A 16,902-nucleotide genomic window follows, 5' to 3' on the forward strand; every position below is an offset into this window, starting at 1 on the left:
ACCATGTTTCCCTGAAAATAAGCCCTCCCCGAAAATATTTAAACATATGTGCAACCGGTTCCTGCCATTTTCTCTGGTTAGAATAGGGAGGCACAGCTGGAAATCAGGTAAAACGGCAAGAGGATCCCTGTCTCGCTCCACGCACCCCAAAATAATAAGACCTCCCTGAAAATAAGGCCAAGCACTTATTTTGGGGTTCAAAAAAATATAAAACAGGGTCTTATTTTCAGGGAAACACGGTAAGATCATGAGGCATGGTGGCACAGTGGTTAGAATGCAGTACTACAGGCTAATTTATTTACTTATTTATTTATATCAAATTTATATACCGCCCTTCTCCCTAAGGACTCAGGGTGGTGTACAGCCAAAGTAAAAACATAAACTACAAACATTAAAATACAATTAAAAAGATATATAAATATTTGGCCCCATAATTAAAAGCAATGACAAAACAATTAAAAACATTTTTAAAAGTGTTAGGCCAGCCCGGCTTGCTGGAAAAAGAAAGTTTTAAGGGCACGGCGGAATTCACTGCTCACTGCCAGAAATTTGATTCTAACCGGCACAGGGTTGACTCAGCCTCCATCCTTCCAAGGTTGGTAAACTGAGGACCCAGATTGTTGGAGCCATAACTCTATAAAATGCTTAGAGAGGGCAGTAAAGCACTGTGAAGTAGTATATAAGTCTAAGTAGCAATAGCACTTAGACTTATATACCACTGCTATTGCTATTGCTATCATCATGTAGATTGTTTGCTTTTGGCCTCGTATGATATCTAAAATCAAATTACTATAGTTTGCTCATCTAAACATGGTTGTAAAATTCTTTATTCACATGTGGAAGACATGTGAAAACAATCTAACATTCCTGTATAATCAATATGTACTGTTCATTGTTAATTATAATATGTTGGGTAATGCATACTTATCTACTTATAGTACAAAATAGTCTGTTTTTAAGTTATTCTGTTTATTTATTTATCCTTCTAGGAAACTCGCAAGGAAATATGATATGGTCCTTCAATTTTGCAGGAAACATAAAACTATAATCCGATACATAATTTATGGAATACTAATTACGGGTATGTATTCTACAGTCTGGAAAATAGCAATTTTATGTAGAATTTTGGGTCTATATATTCTTAAAGTGTGAGACTAATAGCATAAAATAAAATCCATCCTTGGTTATATTCCAGTCTAATTACTGCAATCTTCTCCAGCCATAAGGCTATCTTTGCAAAAAGCCTGTAAACTCTAATTTATGTAAAATATGTCAGCTAAGATGTAGACCAGTGCAAGAGATATTGGAATTACAATCGCTATTTTGAAAGTTCTGTACTGTTTGACAAATTGCTTTTTGGGACAATTGAATATGTTAGTGTTCAAATTCTTAAATGAATTGCAGCCTGACTAATTGAATATACAGCCAAGTGGCTTTGTTAATATGCTTACCTCCAGTCTTATGTTAATAGAAAAGTAAGGCTGCATAAATTGAACTGTCCTGACTGTTGAGCCTTATTTTATCTCCAGAATGGAGCTCATAAGCTGTACTCTTCTTATAGTTTCAATTGAGGACATATTAAGGAATTGATGGATTCCTCTGATTTGGTTTCTCTTCCCACTGAGCATCACTTGCTAGCAGGAAAAATAACTATTGCTCCCCTAAACATGTGGTGGGACAGGGTTAGGCAAGTTACAAAGAGTTACTGTGGAAGAGCTTGTCTTCTGGAGACAAGGATACTCTAAAATTAGAGGTTCTCAAGCAAAGTTTTTTTGCCTGGATATTATGGAGATTCTTGCCTTGGACAAAGGATGGAATTAGAAGACTTCCAAGGTCAAGAGATACCTTCTTGTTTCAAGTTTGAAACTCTCTCTGTAAAGCTTTCATGACAAATATTGTATTAAGAGAAGAAGGGGAACATTACTTTAAATCTGGAAAAATTAGACAAACATCTCCACTATGGGATGGGAATGAGACAATGGTAATGTCATGAGGGCATCTCACCTTGTTTACTTGTAGTTTGAGGGACAGGTGGATAAGGCCTGAGGGACCATCTCTTATTTTAATACTTTCTCCCACTATTACCATTGAGTGAAATCTTTGTACTTTTATTATTTACTTCTTTGATGGTTTTTCTTTTGTTGATTCAGATAATTAGATTGCATTGGAATAACTGACTCTGTCTTGGAATAGGTGATGATATCAAAATTGCTTTGACATAATTTGTACTTAGCTTCCTGTAGCAATTATAATTTTTCCAAAGCAAAACTAAGATAAAGCAGTCACCATATCAGTTTCATTAACCGTTGTTATGCCTGCTTGGGTAAAACAGAGTATTTTGCATCTTGCCCTTCCCTCTTCTAGCAAGGAGCATATACTGTATTTTTCGGAGTATAAGACGCATCGGAGTATAAGACGCACCTTAGTTTTTGGGGAGGAAAATAAGAAAAAAGCTGATTGGCAGGTGGATTGGTCTCCCAGAATACCCCCAATCAGCTGTTCCCAGAAGTGAATTTTAGCAACAGGTTCCTTGGTTGTGAGCTCTGTGCCTTGCTTTTTTTTTTTTTTCTGCCTCTGAAATTTCTGAAACTCTGTTTCAGAAAAAACTTTTTTTCCTGTGTCTGAAAGCCTCTGAAAGCCTCCAAAACAAAGCTTCAGAAAAAAAGCCTGTGAAGCTCTGTTTGGGGGCTTCTTTTCTGAAGCTTCATTTCTGATGCTTTTTTCAGCCTCTGAAACCTCCATTTGAGAAACTGGGTGGGGCTACATTCGGAGTATAAGACGTACCCAGAGTTTTACCCTCTTTTGGGGGGGGAAAGGTGCGTCTTATACTCTGAAAAATACAGTAAGTAATCCATGACTTATGACCACAACTGAGCCCAAAATTTCCACTATTAATAAGGCAGTTATTGAGTGAGTTTTGTCCCATTTTATGACTTTTTGGCTACAATTTTAAGCAAATCATTGTGCTTGTTAAGTGAATCGTGCAGTTGTTAAGCGAATCTGGCCTCCAACATGATTTTGCTTGACGAAAATCGGCTGTGGGGGTTACTAATGGTGATCACATGACCCCAAGACAGTGCAACTGCCATCAATACATGCCAGTTGCAAGCGCCTGAATTTTGGTCACATGACTGTGGGGATGTGGCAACTGTTGTAAGGGTGAAAAGTGGTCAGTGCTGTGGTAACTTCAAACAGTCATCAAAAGATGATCTTCCTTGTAGATGCTTTTCCTCCAATTTGTCAGTACCAAGGCAGAAAGGATGTTGATAATTTGGTCACGAGTAAAACAATCATTCTCATTCTGTTCTTCCGAACAAGAAATATCCTCTTTTGCCCAATTAAAACATACAGTTTTAGGGAAAGGATGAAAAAAAAAATCATTCTGGTGAATGGGATGTGTAGTTAGATAGTATAAAAACACTAGGTTTTATATAAGCACCCGTTTTTTAAAAACATCTAAGGATTTCCATAGAGATAATTAGGATGACACAGAATTTGTTTATTTCAAAGCATAAACGTTTTTGCTTAATTACTGGTGATCTGAAAATTGCAGTTTTGTTTGTGGGGGGGAACAGGAGCTGGAGACATTGGATATGCAGTGTGGGTAGCTGACATGATCTTGCTTTTTTTCCATTACAGCTTATCTGGCAATGGTGATTGCAGCCTGCATCTTGAATTTTCACAGAGCCTTAGCGCTCTTCATCCTCACCCTCCTCGCCATTTTTTTCATTTGTTGGGACTTTTTCATAGCCAGATATGAGAGTAAAATTGCAGAGTTGCTGTCTCCTTTGGGAAGATTTTTGAAAGCTCAATGGTTTTGGTTGAAATGGTAATTAACCAACTTTCCTTTTTTCAAAAAAAAAAAGTGAAAGTGAGATTATGCAGTTGTTTGTGATTTTTAGTACTATATAAATGCTATAAATTATGTTACATTTTGTCCTAGCTATTTTAAAAAAAAACAGGATTTTGGGATACTAACTCAGGATAAAATTTCAAATTTCTGTGTCCTAAAGAAGTGCTTTTCAGTCTCTTTCTAAGGGATATTAGAATACCCAATATTACCAATTATTAAAGTAGTTTCCATGCCCACGGCTATATTTTTAACAAGAGTTTGGTAATGATTAGCAGATGAAAATGTTTTGCCTAATGTTAGTTAATACATCATCAAACTGATCATATAAGTAAAGTACCAAAGCAATCTGGTTTTATTATAGCTATTTAGTAGCTTTTGTAAAGGGGGGGGAGATTGAGTAGTCTTAAACATTTATTGGAGCTTAATTAGCAGGACAATATATAATCATGTATTATTGAAAGCTTATCTTCAGACAAAAATCCCAGTGGTCATTTGATCCACTTGCTTATTTGGGAGTAGTAGGGCCCAAACATCTTTCAGACTAAAACAACTTAAATTGTATCAGGTTTGACTAGTTATAAGAGCCCAAAATATAGACTGTATTCTTTTATTGATATTTTAAGGGCAGTTGCTTGGTTCTTTGACTTTCGGGGGGGTGGGGGAGAAATGCCTTGAACTTAAAAACTTTACAGCAGAATAATCTAACCCAAATACCAGAATTGACATATATATTTGGCAAACTTCAGAGGTTTTCTTGCAGAATGTTTATACCTGGTGATCCAACTTTCTTGTCAGATACATGTACAGGCAGTCCTCACTTAATGACAGGTCATTTAATGACCCTTCAAGATTATGACTGATCTCCCCAGAGCTACTTAGGGCCTGCTTTTGAAGTTCCAATGACTTCAAATGACCCCTCACCCCCCTCACAGTCATGTGATTGCATTTTGGGGACTTGGCAACTGGCTCGCACTGATGATTGTTTGCAGTGTCCCATGGTCACACTTTTAGTATTTTTTGCCATTTCTGGTGTTTACTTTCAGTTTTTGGCAAAAAGCACCCATTGGAGAAAACAGACTCACTTAGTGACCATGGTATTCACTCAATAATGTGGCATTCACTAAACAGCGGTTTGTGTCTAACAATTCTTACAAAATATTGAATGCACAACTTAAAATCACAAGTCCGGAGTCAATTACAGTTATAAGTGAATGGCTGTCTGTACCAGCAGTGGGTTGCTACCAGTTCACCCCAATTCGGGCAAACCGGTAGTGGCAGCGACGGGAGGCTCCGCCCACCCACCCAGATGTCATCAAAAATGGTCTGTGCATGCGCAGAACTGCTGAGCACTCACGAACTGAGTGAGCGTACCTGTGAGCTCCCAATAGCGAACCGGTAGTGCCAGGATTTGAAACCCACTACTGGTCTGTTTCCAGAAATTTTGTGATTCCACCACATGCAGTGATGGGCAGAGCTAAAATAAGTGGTGTCAAAAATGAACTGTTCTATGTCTTTCTGGCTATCTTTTTTCCCCCAGCCATTCATTTTACTATTTGGAAATTAGGTTTAGTCAAGCTCTTGTAAAGCAATCCCTTAATCTGCATTTAATAACAATTAGATGCAGAAGTAAATTCAGAAGGTTGGATTCTCTCCATTAATAGAAGTCAAGTGACTTACTTTCTTTCTTTCTTTCTATCTATCTATCTTTCTTTCTTTCTTTCTTTTTCTTTCTTCCTTCCTTCCTTTTCTCTCTCTCTCTCTCAAGCAAAACTAAAAACACAATAAAAAAGAAAGAGAAAAAAACCATGTTATTATTTGTCAGATTTATACTGCCACATTTTTGTTAAGGATACACACAAAAAGAAACAATCCAAAAACTCAAGGAAGTAGAGATTACTTAAATCTCTAATGGCTTTTTACCAGAAATCATTTTTCATCATCAGTTGCTGCCACTGACAACTTCTCCAACTGAAGTCAGTACTTCCAGTTTGACAACTAAGAGTTTGACAAATGTTCTCTTTTTACAGTCCAAGGCCAACAGAAGCAGGTTACGAAGTATCCAATGGGAAGCAATATATGGCCAGTGTGTTTTTAGCAATAAATAGTTGTGAGGATGTGCATATTGACTAGTCTATGTGGGGGGAGGAGGGAGAGAGAGAGAGAGATACCATCTAAAATAAGGTGATGATCTTTCCCATAAGTCATTCACTGCAGTGTTTGAATACCTTTTCTCTAGGGTAGTGTGGATCATCTTAATAGTTGCTGGTGTGTGTTGGTTAATTTTCGATACTGCCAAGCAAGGGACCAACCAGCTTATTTCTTTTGGTGGGCTTCTTATGTATATTCTCTTGATGCTGATCTTCTCCAAGTACCCAACTAAAGTGAGTCTGTTTACAATCTTTCATTTATAGCTTTTCTTACATTTAATGTCTATTTGCAACACATTGAGTAGGTGTCCGATAACATAGCTTATTCATTGTCTTTTATTAGTAACTTTGTTTTATGCGGTTCAGCCTTTTATTTATTTATTCATTGGTATCCTGCCTTTATTATTTTTATAAATAACTCAAGGTGATGAACATATCCAGCACACCTTTTCCCTCCTATTTTCTCCACAACAACAATCTTGTCAGGTGAATTGTGCTGAGAGAGAGTGACTGGCCCAAGGTCATCCAGTTGTCTTTCATGGCTAAGGCAGGACCTGAACTCATGGTCTCTTGCATTCTAACCTGGTGCCTTTGCATCTCTTTTGCAATACTGCCGCCCAACCCTAATGTCCTAAAATGGCCTAGATTTCCACTTGATATATGCCTCCAAAGATATATAACCTGTTCTTCTTTACATGAGTTATTCTCAATGTGCAAGGTAGGTCTTGGTAGGAAGGAACATGTAAAACAGAAACTTTAGTTTTCATCATCATTCTTATTCTACTATGACTAACCCTAGACCAGTTTTTAAAAGATTATCACTCCGGTCCTCCCAAGGCTTTGTTGCAAGTTGGATAGCATCCATGGAGGATTAATTCATAATCACTTCCTTGGTTCACCAGATCTCAGCCAGCTGCTTCCAAAGGCTTTAAACAAGCTACTTTCTATCTCAGGAACAGGGTGTATATCAAGGGATGTCCCTCAGGAACCCTCACGAACAGGATGTATATCAAGGGATGTCCCTCAGGAACTCTCAAGAATAGGGTGTATATCAAGGGATGTCCCTTAGGAACCCTCAGGAACAGGGTGTATATCAAGGGATGTCCCTCAGGAACCCTCAGGAACAGGGTGTATATCAAGGGATGTCCCTCAGGAACCCTCACGAACAGGGTGTATATCAAGGGATGTCCCTTAGGAACCCTCAGGAACAGGGGTATATCAAGGGATGTCCCTCAGGAACTCTCAGGAACAGGGTGTATATCAAGGGATGTCCCTCAGGAACCCTCAGGAACAGGGTGTATATCAAGGGATGTCCCTTAGGAACCCTCAGGAACAGGGTGTATATCAAGGGATGTCCCTCAGGAACCCTCAGGAACAGGGTGTATATCAAGAGATGTCCCAGAGAAATCTAATTCTGATAACAGCCCCCATAAACACTTTAATTTCTGAAGAAAATTACTAGATTGATGTTTTATCTAGAACCTGCTTACCCTTCCTTAAGAAAAGGGAATAAGTCCTTCATCTATGATATGACATCGATGAGATTAGTCTTCCTTGTCTTGTCTGGCCAATTTTGTGACAGTTACAAAGAATGCAGATAGAGTTTCACTTAATGCTATTCCTTTGAAAACTGTGTTGGCTTGTATAGGGAAGGGGGGGGGGAACCATGGAAAACCAGCAACCATTTGAAGCTACAAAGATGCTGAAAAAGGAGATTTATGACCGACCCTAAAAGTTACGTCCCCAAAGATCACGATTCAGGCAGTTTGCAACCAGCACTCATTTACGATGGTTGCGATGTCTTGCAATCACATGATCGCCATTTGTGACCTTCACAGCCAGCTGTAGCCAACAAAGTCAATGAGGAAGTTGCAGTGGCTTTGCATTTAATAACCCATGGTGATTCACTTAACAACCACAATCAGAACTGACATAAGTTGATGAGGTGAGAAGATGATTCATTTAATGACTGCACCACCTAGCGGTAGTGTCGGCAGTCTCAACAGTGGTTGATAAGTAATACTAGGTATTTATTTATTATCAAATTTAGATACCACCCATCTCACTCTCATAGTGATTGTATACTGGCAAACAAACATTGCAGTGTATTCATATCTTTCATTGCAAATCTTTTTACCCAGAGTTCCCTGCCACTGAGCTTTACTCTCCACCAAGATATTATAAACCAGGGGTGTCAAGCTCGATTTCATTGAGGGCCGCATCAGGGTTGTGTTTGACCTTGGGGGGCTGGGGTGGGCATGGCTAGCTCAATGTCACTCATGCTGGGGGGCACCTGTGGTGACCCAAGCACTCTGCCAGTGAAAACGGGCTCCCAAGCTCTGTTTTTGTCTGTGATGGCCTCCTGCAACCCTTTGCCAGTGAAAATGTGTGAATGTAACCCTCCCAAGCTCCGTTTTCACTGGCAGAGGCACCATGGACCAGTACTTCACTGTTTCCAGGGTGGCCCTGTGGGCCAGATCTAAGCACCCCGTGGGACAAATATGGCCTGTGGGCTTTGAGTTTGACACCCCTGTTATAAACTATAATGTAATGTCTCCAGTCCTTTCCAGAAGTACGGATCAGTTCCCAATATTCCTTAGCCAGCCTGGCCTTTATCAATAATTTTAAATTGTACCTCGCTTGCTTGAAAAGCAACCAGATTGGGAATGGTTGCTGGAAGAAATCAAACACGCATAACTTTTCTGTCTTACTTTTAAATTTAGTGCATTATTTTTTTTAAAAAAAAATCTCCCCTTCTTTTGTAAATATTTATGTACAAGAAGAAATATGCAAATATATTTCCCACTCATTTCAGGGGTACTTATTTGGAATCACCATCTGCATTTACTACAGTATTTACTGCAATCTTGTCAAATTCGAGCTGATTTTAAATCTGATAGTTTTGTTTTTCTTTATGGTTGCATAGGTTGTATGGAGGCCAGTAATCTGGGGTGTTGCAATGCAGTTTGTTCTTGGACTTATAACCTTGAGGACCAAAGTAGGATTTGATGCATTCAATTGGCTTGGTAATCAAGTTCAGGTAAGGGTTGAATAAAGGAGAACCTATTCATAATCTTAGTGACAAGTGATCAGTTTATACCTGTTGGAGTGAAGGAGTACTTAGGAGGGGTGCCTTGGTGCTGTATTTTTTTACTCGGTCATTCATGCCTCTGCTTTAAGCATCTTTTAGTAAGTAGCGTTTCTTGAAATGCTGATGACTTTTGCCATAGGTCAAGATAATTTTAAACTAGACAGATAATTGAACTGACTGAGTAGCAGCTATAGTACTTTGCTAATACCTCATTCCTGTGCATGTTCACTTACAATTAAATTTTAAATTCTGATTTCATATGGACTCATTCTCAAGAAAGGTTAAGACAATTGTCTGCTTCAAAAACTATCAGAGAAATAATCAGATTTGTCCTCACCTGTGATCAAGTTTCACTAAATTGAAGGGATTTGCTTATAATTAACCTGCAGTAGGCAATTTGATTTGCCTGTGCATATTAAATTATAAAACGGTTCATGCTGCATGTAGAAAATCATTTATAAAGCAAGAAATCCGATTTTAAAAACAATCTTTTTTTAATCTTAAAAAGTATAGAGATGAGCAGAATTTATCTCCATAAAGAAATATCTTAAAAGTGCAATCCCCTTCTTTAATCAACTTAAAGCCTACAGTTTGTAAATAGCACTTTCAATCACCACTTAAAGTTCAGTTTGCCATCTAGGTAAGTGATGGTTTACTTAAAAAACCATATTTGGCTGGGTTCACAGATAGCATTAAACTAAAACAACATAATGCAATTCTGGCAAACCAAAGAAGTAAGAATCACACAGATTTCATAAACACATTCATAATATGGGTTGACAACTGTAAAAGAAAATTTGCTTCCCATGGCTCTTATATCCAGACTGTGTTGTCCTTCCTATAGTTTCTCACAACTAAACTCATTGATTGGGCCACATTCACTTGAAAAAAGCCACAATGTTGTTATCCAAACATTGTTCTGTTTAATATTTAAAAACCCAACCCAGTGCTATTAGATTACAGTGTTATCCTCCAGTTCTCCAATCAGTAGAAAAATGTTCCAACATGAATTGTACTTCTCACATTGTTGATTTACCACAGAAACAAAGCCAGAAATTGTGCTGGTCTTAATATTACAATGTGGACATGTTAAAGAAGTCAATTGGTGGATCTCCCAGTTTGATATACCCTCTCACTAATCATTGCTAGTCAATGGGTAAAGAGTCACCTATTACTTTACCTACAGTGGGATAGGGAATGTATGAACAAATATAGGTGCATGCTTGGAACTGTGTGTTGAGCTGTTTGTCAAGATTCCCCATCAGCAGATCTTCAGGGCATAGTTCATAGTTCAGCTTTTTCTAAACACAGATTTGGTATTCTTCTAGGAGAGAGGGGGAAGGTAAATCCCTATTCAAAGGAAGCCTGGTTGATAGATAATAGCTATGGAAGATTGATGCGTGATGAAGCAGGTTGGAGCAATTGATAACAGATGAGCTCTATGACTTCATGGTTGATCACACCCAGATAGCCATTGAGACCAGTTGTGTTTGACTTGCACATAATAACAGCAATCCTCGTCATGGCAACCAATGGCATCAACACTGGAATGGAATAGAGAAGATGGCAGTGTCCCCCACAGCCACTATCGCCAAAGTAATGAAAAAAATAACAATATGGCCAAGCAAAACACCTGGTCAATAGAATAACAAAGATTAGCAACATAGCAGTAGAACTCTTTTCAAACATAAGTCTAGCACTCCTTCTGTGTTAAAAACCCTTCCTAAGACCTGACAGTCAGCTTTTATAGGTGCCAGTCAAGCATTACTTGGACAAACACATCTATAGAAATAAATCTTTCCTGCAGCACAAAGGGATGTGGTGGCTCAGTGGCTAAGATGCTGAGCTTGTCAATTGAAAGGTGGGGTGTTCAGCAGTTCGAATCCCTAGTGAGCTCCCGTTACTTATCCCAGCTTCTGCCAACCTAGCAGTTCGAAAGCACATAAAAAATGCAAGTAGAAAAATAGGGAGCACCTTTGGTGGCAAGGTAACAGTGTTCCATGTGCCTTTGGCATTTAGTCATGCCGGACACATGACCACGGAGACGTCTTCGGACAGCGCTGGCTCTTCGGCTTTGAAATGGAGATGAGCACTGCCCCCTAGAGTCAGGAATGACTAGCACATATGTGTGAGGGGAACCTTTACCTTTACCTTTACAGCACAAAACAAAATAGTCAAGACAGTTCCCAGTGACCAGAGAGAAGGTGTTCTTTGCAATCTTATAAAATGGCTGAAATTGCTTAGCAGATCTTAAGCCCTGATTCTGTCAATGGCTGCGTCATCAGTGAGGTATGCCATATTTCAACCATGTCAAAAGTTGGACTGGGATAAAAGGAAAAACTAGAAAAGCTATAGAAAACTTTAAGTTGTATCAGCTCTGAACTGGTAATGATAGAGTGTCACACATTCACGGAAGAATAAAGCAGCTATTGGAAACTATTCATGCCAAGAGTGGAAGATGTGAGGATGAAGACCAAGAGCAGAAAAATGTTCTCCTCCTTGCCAATTAACAGAAGGAAATATTGTTGATTGTAGAAGCAGCAAAAAATGTCTTAAGCATATCTGAGGCAAAAACAAAGGATTACAAAGCCACATTGATTGATCCTTAACATAAATCCTTCATCCTTTGAAATAATGATTCAGTAATTGTCTTCCTCTTCCCCATGTCAATACAAGTAGCAGCTGGAACTGTCAGTGAAGCATTTTTAAATACAGCGTTTTCTTTTAAATATTCTTCTACTACCATTGCTACAATGCCCAAAGTCTCTCTCTGAGGGGAGAGAGGGAATTAAGAAATGTGATTGACAAATAAATAAATTTCCCAATTTCCTCCTTATAGAAGTGTCCTTTGTTTCTAAACAGTCCCAGAATGTTTCCTTTGCAGATTTGCATTGATCTGCACAATTTATAAAATGTTTTTGCCATTAACATGTGCAAAGGATAGAATTATAAGGTCCCCAAATTTTATTTCACTCAGGTCATTATTAAACTGGCACGTTTCCTTGTTAGTTTTGGTTTTTGAAATTCAGAATCCATTTGAGGATTCACATTTTTATTATAGAAGAACCTTGCAGTCCCAAAGGTGCTTTTTCAGGAGGCAACTGGACTTTCTTGTTTTTTGTTTTGAAGACGTTTTGCTTCTCATCCAAGAAACGTCTTAAAAAGAAAAAACAAGAAAATCCAGTCGCCTCCTGAAAAAGCACCTTTGGCACAACCATGACCTGGATGACTGAGAATACATCTTTTCGAAACAGAGCATTGATCCGGTCATAAATTTGTTCAGCTTTTGGTTCCATCTTTAACACAATTTTATATATTCTATTTTTGCCATAACATTTATTTCTTAATCTTAGCTCACATATCTCAACTATTACCATTTTATAGTAAGCTTACTCGTATTAACATAATTAAAACAATTACCCTTCTTTTAATCCACTTTAAATCTTAATTCAAATAATACCTCATAATACATTTCACAATTCTTACCCTAAATTCTCACTATTAACAATACCGTTCAAACGTATTTATATTTCTGAATCTTATTTCAATTTCTAAAACTTCCCTACATTTTATTATTACTTCATATACTATTCATTAATTCTTTAATTATTACTTCATCAAATTTAAATCTTATCTCTAATCTTAAAAATATATCAATTTAACAATTAAACAAAGTTCTTAGTTCAAATAATGCAACATAATACAATTCTCAATTATTTAACTCTGCAGTATTTATATGTCCCCATCCCCCACAGCTTTTTTTTAAGTCCCAGAAATAATTGTCCTCTTTTTGTAGAACAACATGTTGCTCTTTTTTTTCCCTCGTGAAATTGCAGAATACACTGACTGTGACCACAGATCAGTCACAAGCACGACTCTGAATTTCCTTGAGACTTAGCAACATTTCATTTACCTGTTATCTTCGGTTAGGCAGAAGGAAGCAATTACAGTTCCTTGTAGCATTAAAAGTATGGGGTGCAGAGTTATTAATCCTGTGTGATGACAAACAAAGCTAGATCAGCAGCTAAGAACCAGGAAGGAGAAAGATAACTGCCACTCCCACAGTGTTTATTGTTTTGCTTAACTTGGAGCTCTGAAAAGTTTATCTTTCAGTCCTGGGATTTTGATTTATGCAGTGAGTGGTCTGTATGAAAATGAAAATGAGGAGGGAATCTTAATTTTCATTTAAGGAAAAAAAAAAGTTGCCTGTGTAGTAGGATGCCTCACATCCAGCTTTTGACAACGTCCTAAATCAGAGAGGAACTTATACTTATTCTTAACCAAGGGACTTTCCCTTGATTCAAGAGTTCATGATTCACTAGTTCTTATTTTCAATTGACCTCACCTAGTGAGTCTTACAACTTACTTGAACATTGAATGTATAGTGACTGGTTGAATATTTGAGCAATAAGTGTCTTCAAAAATTTGGATTAGAATAATTGAGATGGTGAGGTTTTCCCCATCGAAACAATTTATTCTTCCTCTTTCTCTTCCCTTTAAGATTTTCCTGGGATACACGGATGCTGGTGCTAAATTTGTGTTTGGTGAAAAGTATACCGATCACTTCTTTGCCTTCAAGGTAAATAGCCATTGTTTTTGTTGTCCCTGGTTTACACTGACCAAGGTATAGTGGGTAAGTTTACAAAATGAATTGGTAAAGTACAGAACATTTCGTACGTACAATATTCTCCTAAAAGAAATATTCTTGTTTAAAGTACCAGTCAGTTTCAGCCAGTTCTTTGATGGGAGAAGTATTATTTGGCACTGTCTGAAATACTATGATATACTGACCGAAGTCTCTTTTTTCTTTTTTTCCTATTTTTTTTAAAATCATTTCCTTACTTTTTGCCTTCTCTTTTATTTCTCTTTCTTCCTTTCCTTCCTTACTTCATATTAATTTTGATTAGTTTTTTATCTTCTTCTTTAAAACTTTCCATAAAATCATGGTTTTTTTTAAAGAAATAAAGGATAGCTACTCTTTCTTTGATGGCATCTTTCTGTATGTCTTTGATTACAGGCTTGATAGTACAGTATTTCAGGGTTGATCAGTGGTGGAATTCAAATTTTTTTACTACCGGTTCTGTGGGTGTGGCTTGGTGGGTGTGGCGTGGCGTGGCTTGGTGGGCATGGCAGGGGAAGGATATTGCAAAATCCCCATTCCCACCCCACTCGGGGGCCAGCCAGAGGTGGTATTTGCCAGTTCTCTGAACTACTCAAAATTTCCACTACCGGTTCTCCAGAACCTGTCAGAACCTGCTGAATTTCACTCCTGGGGTTGATCTGTTTGAAATTTATAACATAGGAAAGCATTCAGATAACTTGGAAACAGTTCTTAACAATAGATGTTTTGTCTTCAACTAGGTGCTGCCTATTATCATTTTCTTCAGTACAGTGATGTCTGTGCTGTACTATGTTGGATTCATGCAGTGGCTTATTAAAAAGGTAACAGTACCCTGGATACTTTGAGAAATGGAACGGAACAGAACAGAACAGAACAGAACAGAACAGAACAGAACAGAACAGAATAGAATAGAATAGAATAGAATAGAATACTTTATTGGTCAAGTTATTGGACACACAAGGACTTTGTCTCTGGTTATAAAATTATAATTGGTCTCTGGTTATAAAATTATAATTATAAAAGCATATGCAGTATATGGAACAGACCATTCTTCTTAATTTTAATTTTCTTTTTTAAAAAGTACATAGCATTTTTCTTTCCTAAGTCTAATGCATCGTGCAAACTATCATAAACTAGCTTTATTTAATCTGAAGCATTCTACACGCCTTGAGTTCATGACTCCCAATACATTGAGTTTAAGTGGTATAAGGGATAAAGCTGGCAAGGGTGGGATCAGATCAAACAGAACCTGTGTGTAAATCTGAGTAGGTACCTTCCAATTGGCAGAGCAGAGAATTATCATTTATTGAGAAAGGTCAGAGGGAATGCTTAGAATTTAAAACCTGACACTCACAGTGTGTGAGTGTATGAATGTATGCATGTGTGCATGTATAAGAGAGAGAATTACTTCACAGTGATGAGTCTATGAAGCTTCTTCCATTAACTAGACATTAAATGTGGGATTTAGTTTATGAAAGAGTAGATTTATTGCCTATGAAACCTGATAATATCTAAAATTCCATTTTCCATACTGGCTGGCATGCTGACTGGAAGTTGTAGTCCATGCATCTCAAAGTTGAGAAACAGTGGTCTGAAGAACTTTTCAGGGAAGCTCTGAATATATAAACAAGGTCTATCACTAACTGTCACTTCTAGAATATAATTTCTTCCTTCTACCTGACACAATAAAAGTTGATCAGGACATCAAACTGCAATAAAACTAGAATAAGATGTGCAAGATAAGAGAGTGTGGACCAGGTGCTTTATGAATAAATATCAATCTCCACAGGATATCACCATCTCTTTATGCACCAATGACAAATTCCTTGTGTGTCCAATCACACTTGGCCAATAAAGAATTCGATTCGATTCGATTCGATTCAATTCAATTCTTTATCAGTTTCTAGAACCAGTACTAGGATTTCATCTTGTTATATGGCCTTAGCCCTGAATTACAAAATTTCAACCCATGGCCTGGATCTAGGTCTTCCAAACAAAAGTTGAATTATTCTCATGGAAGGGAACTGAAAATAATTGCATCCTTCTTATGTACTCTGTCACACTTCTCACTGGAAGAAACTTTGCTGGAGGGGGTTGTAGAAAGAATTTGGGGAGAAGAAGGAGCTTCCCATCTCTCAAATCTTAATCTTGATAGTATCAAGTCATTGGTTCAGCTTTGAATTGATTCTGTTTTAAGCTGCCTTAGCTCTATACTTTACAATTATCCAAATTTTTAAAAACCCTACTAGATAGTCCAAATGTTTTGATTTCATTCCCACACTAAAAGCTTCCCTGATCTATTTCTTTGCCTTCTGTTCTCTGAAATTCTTCCAATCGAAATGGTTTAACATTTTGTCTATAATGACAGACAGCTACCTAAACTGTTCAGCAGATATCAGCAGATAACTGTTCAGTAGGAAGATTGTGGTTATTAAAAGTTACATCTCTTTGTTTGGTAAGTTAAATTGTTGGACAGGTTGGGAGGAAAAAACCCAGGCATGGTAGAATTACATTAACTTGATGCTGCATTGGAGCTATGGTTAAATTCCTGGTTTCTGGGGAGACTGGAATATGTAGGTCCCTGTAACTTTGCCAAAGTATTCATAAACTGTACAACTTACACTATCCAAGCTCTGTTAGTCTTATACAAATTCTGTAATTTAGACTTTATGTAGCCTGTGCCAATATGGCAGATCAAACTGATTTATTCGTAGATTTGTTACGAAAGCTCAAAGCATCTTGATATATTCCAGTTTATAGCATTTTGCCTAATTCAAGATACGCATAGATGTCCCTGGCAGTGATTCTACACTGGCAGACCTGACTCAGTTAGGGATTCACGTATTGTAATAATTTGGCATATACAATTGGTATATTCCAAAGAGCCTCCTAAAGAAAATTGCTGACATGGGAGAAATCCTTGAGGAGTTTACACATATACTTTAACTCAGTTAAGACGTTTGTTGAATTCTATGTACATGAAGCAGTTGGAATGTGGCCAAAAAATTAATTTTGTGCATTGTAACTTTCATAGGTTGGATGGATCATGCAAATTACCTTACAGACAAGTCCAGTCGAATCTTTAGTTGCAGCTGGCAATATATTTGTGGGAATGGTAAGTTATTGAAGCAAAGAAGTAAGCTTGTAGCCTAAGGACAAATCTTTTTGACAGAAAATAGCCCATCTAACA

At 37.6% G+C, this 16,902-nt stretch overlaps 1 protein-coding gene across 1 annotated transcript in view; it reads left to right on the forward strand.

Annotated features, from left to right (window-relative positions):
- The window catches only part of SLC28A3 (solute carrier family 28 member 3), a 44,343-nt gene that overhangs the window by 11,828 nt on the left and 15,613 nt on the right, over nt 1-16,902 (forward strand). The window contains exons 4-10 of the mRNA XM_034410148.3: nt 990-1,081; nt 3,640-3,829; nt 6,090-6,234; nt 8,927-9,040; nt 13,593-13,670; nt 14,453-14,533; nt 16,747-16,827. Of these exons, the coding sequence (XP_034266039.2) occupies nt 990-1,081; nt 3,640-3,829; nt 6,090-6,234; nt 8,927-9,040; nt 13,593-13,670; nt 14,453-14,533; nt 16,747-16,827 (781 nt within the window). The remainder of the gene's footprint in view (nt 1-989; nt 1,082-3,639; nt 3,830-6,089; nt 6,235-8,926; nt 9,041-13,592; nt 13,671-14,452; nt 14,534-16,746; nt 16,828-16,902) is intronic.

Source organism: Pantherophis guttatus, chromosome 2 (genome assembly GCF_059756535.1).
Source record: "Pantherophis guttatus breed Tessera chromosome 2, ASM5975653v1, whole genome shotgun sequence".
In the NCBI taxonomy this organism is placed as follows: Eukaryota; Metazoa; Chordata; class Lepidosauria; order Squamata; family Colubridae; genus Pantherophis; species Pantherophis guttatus.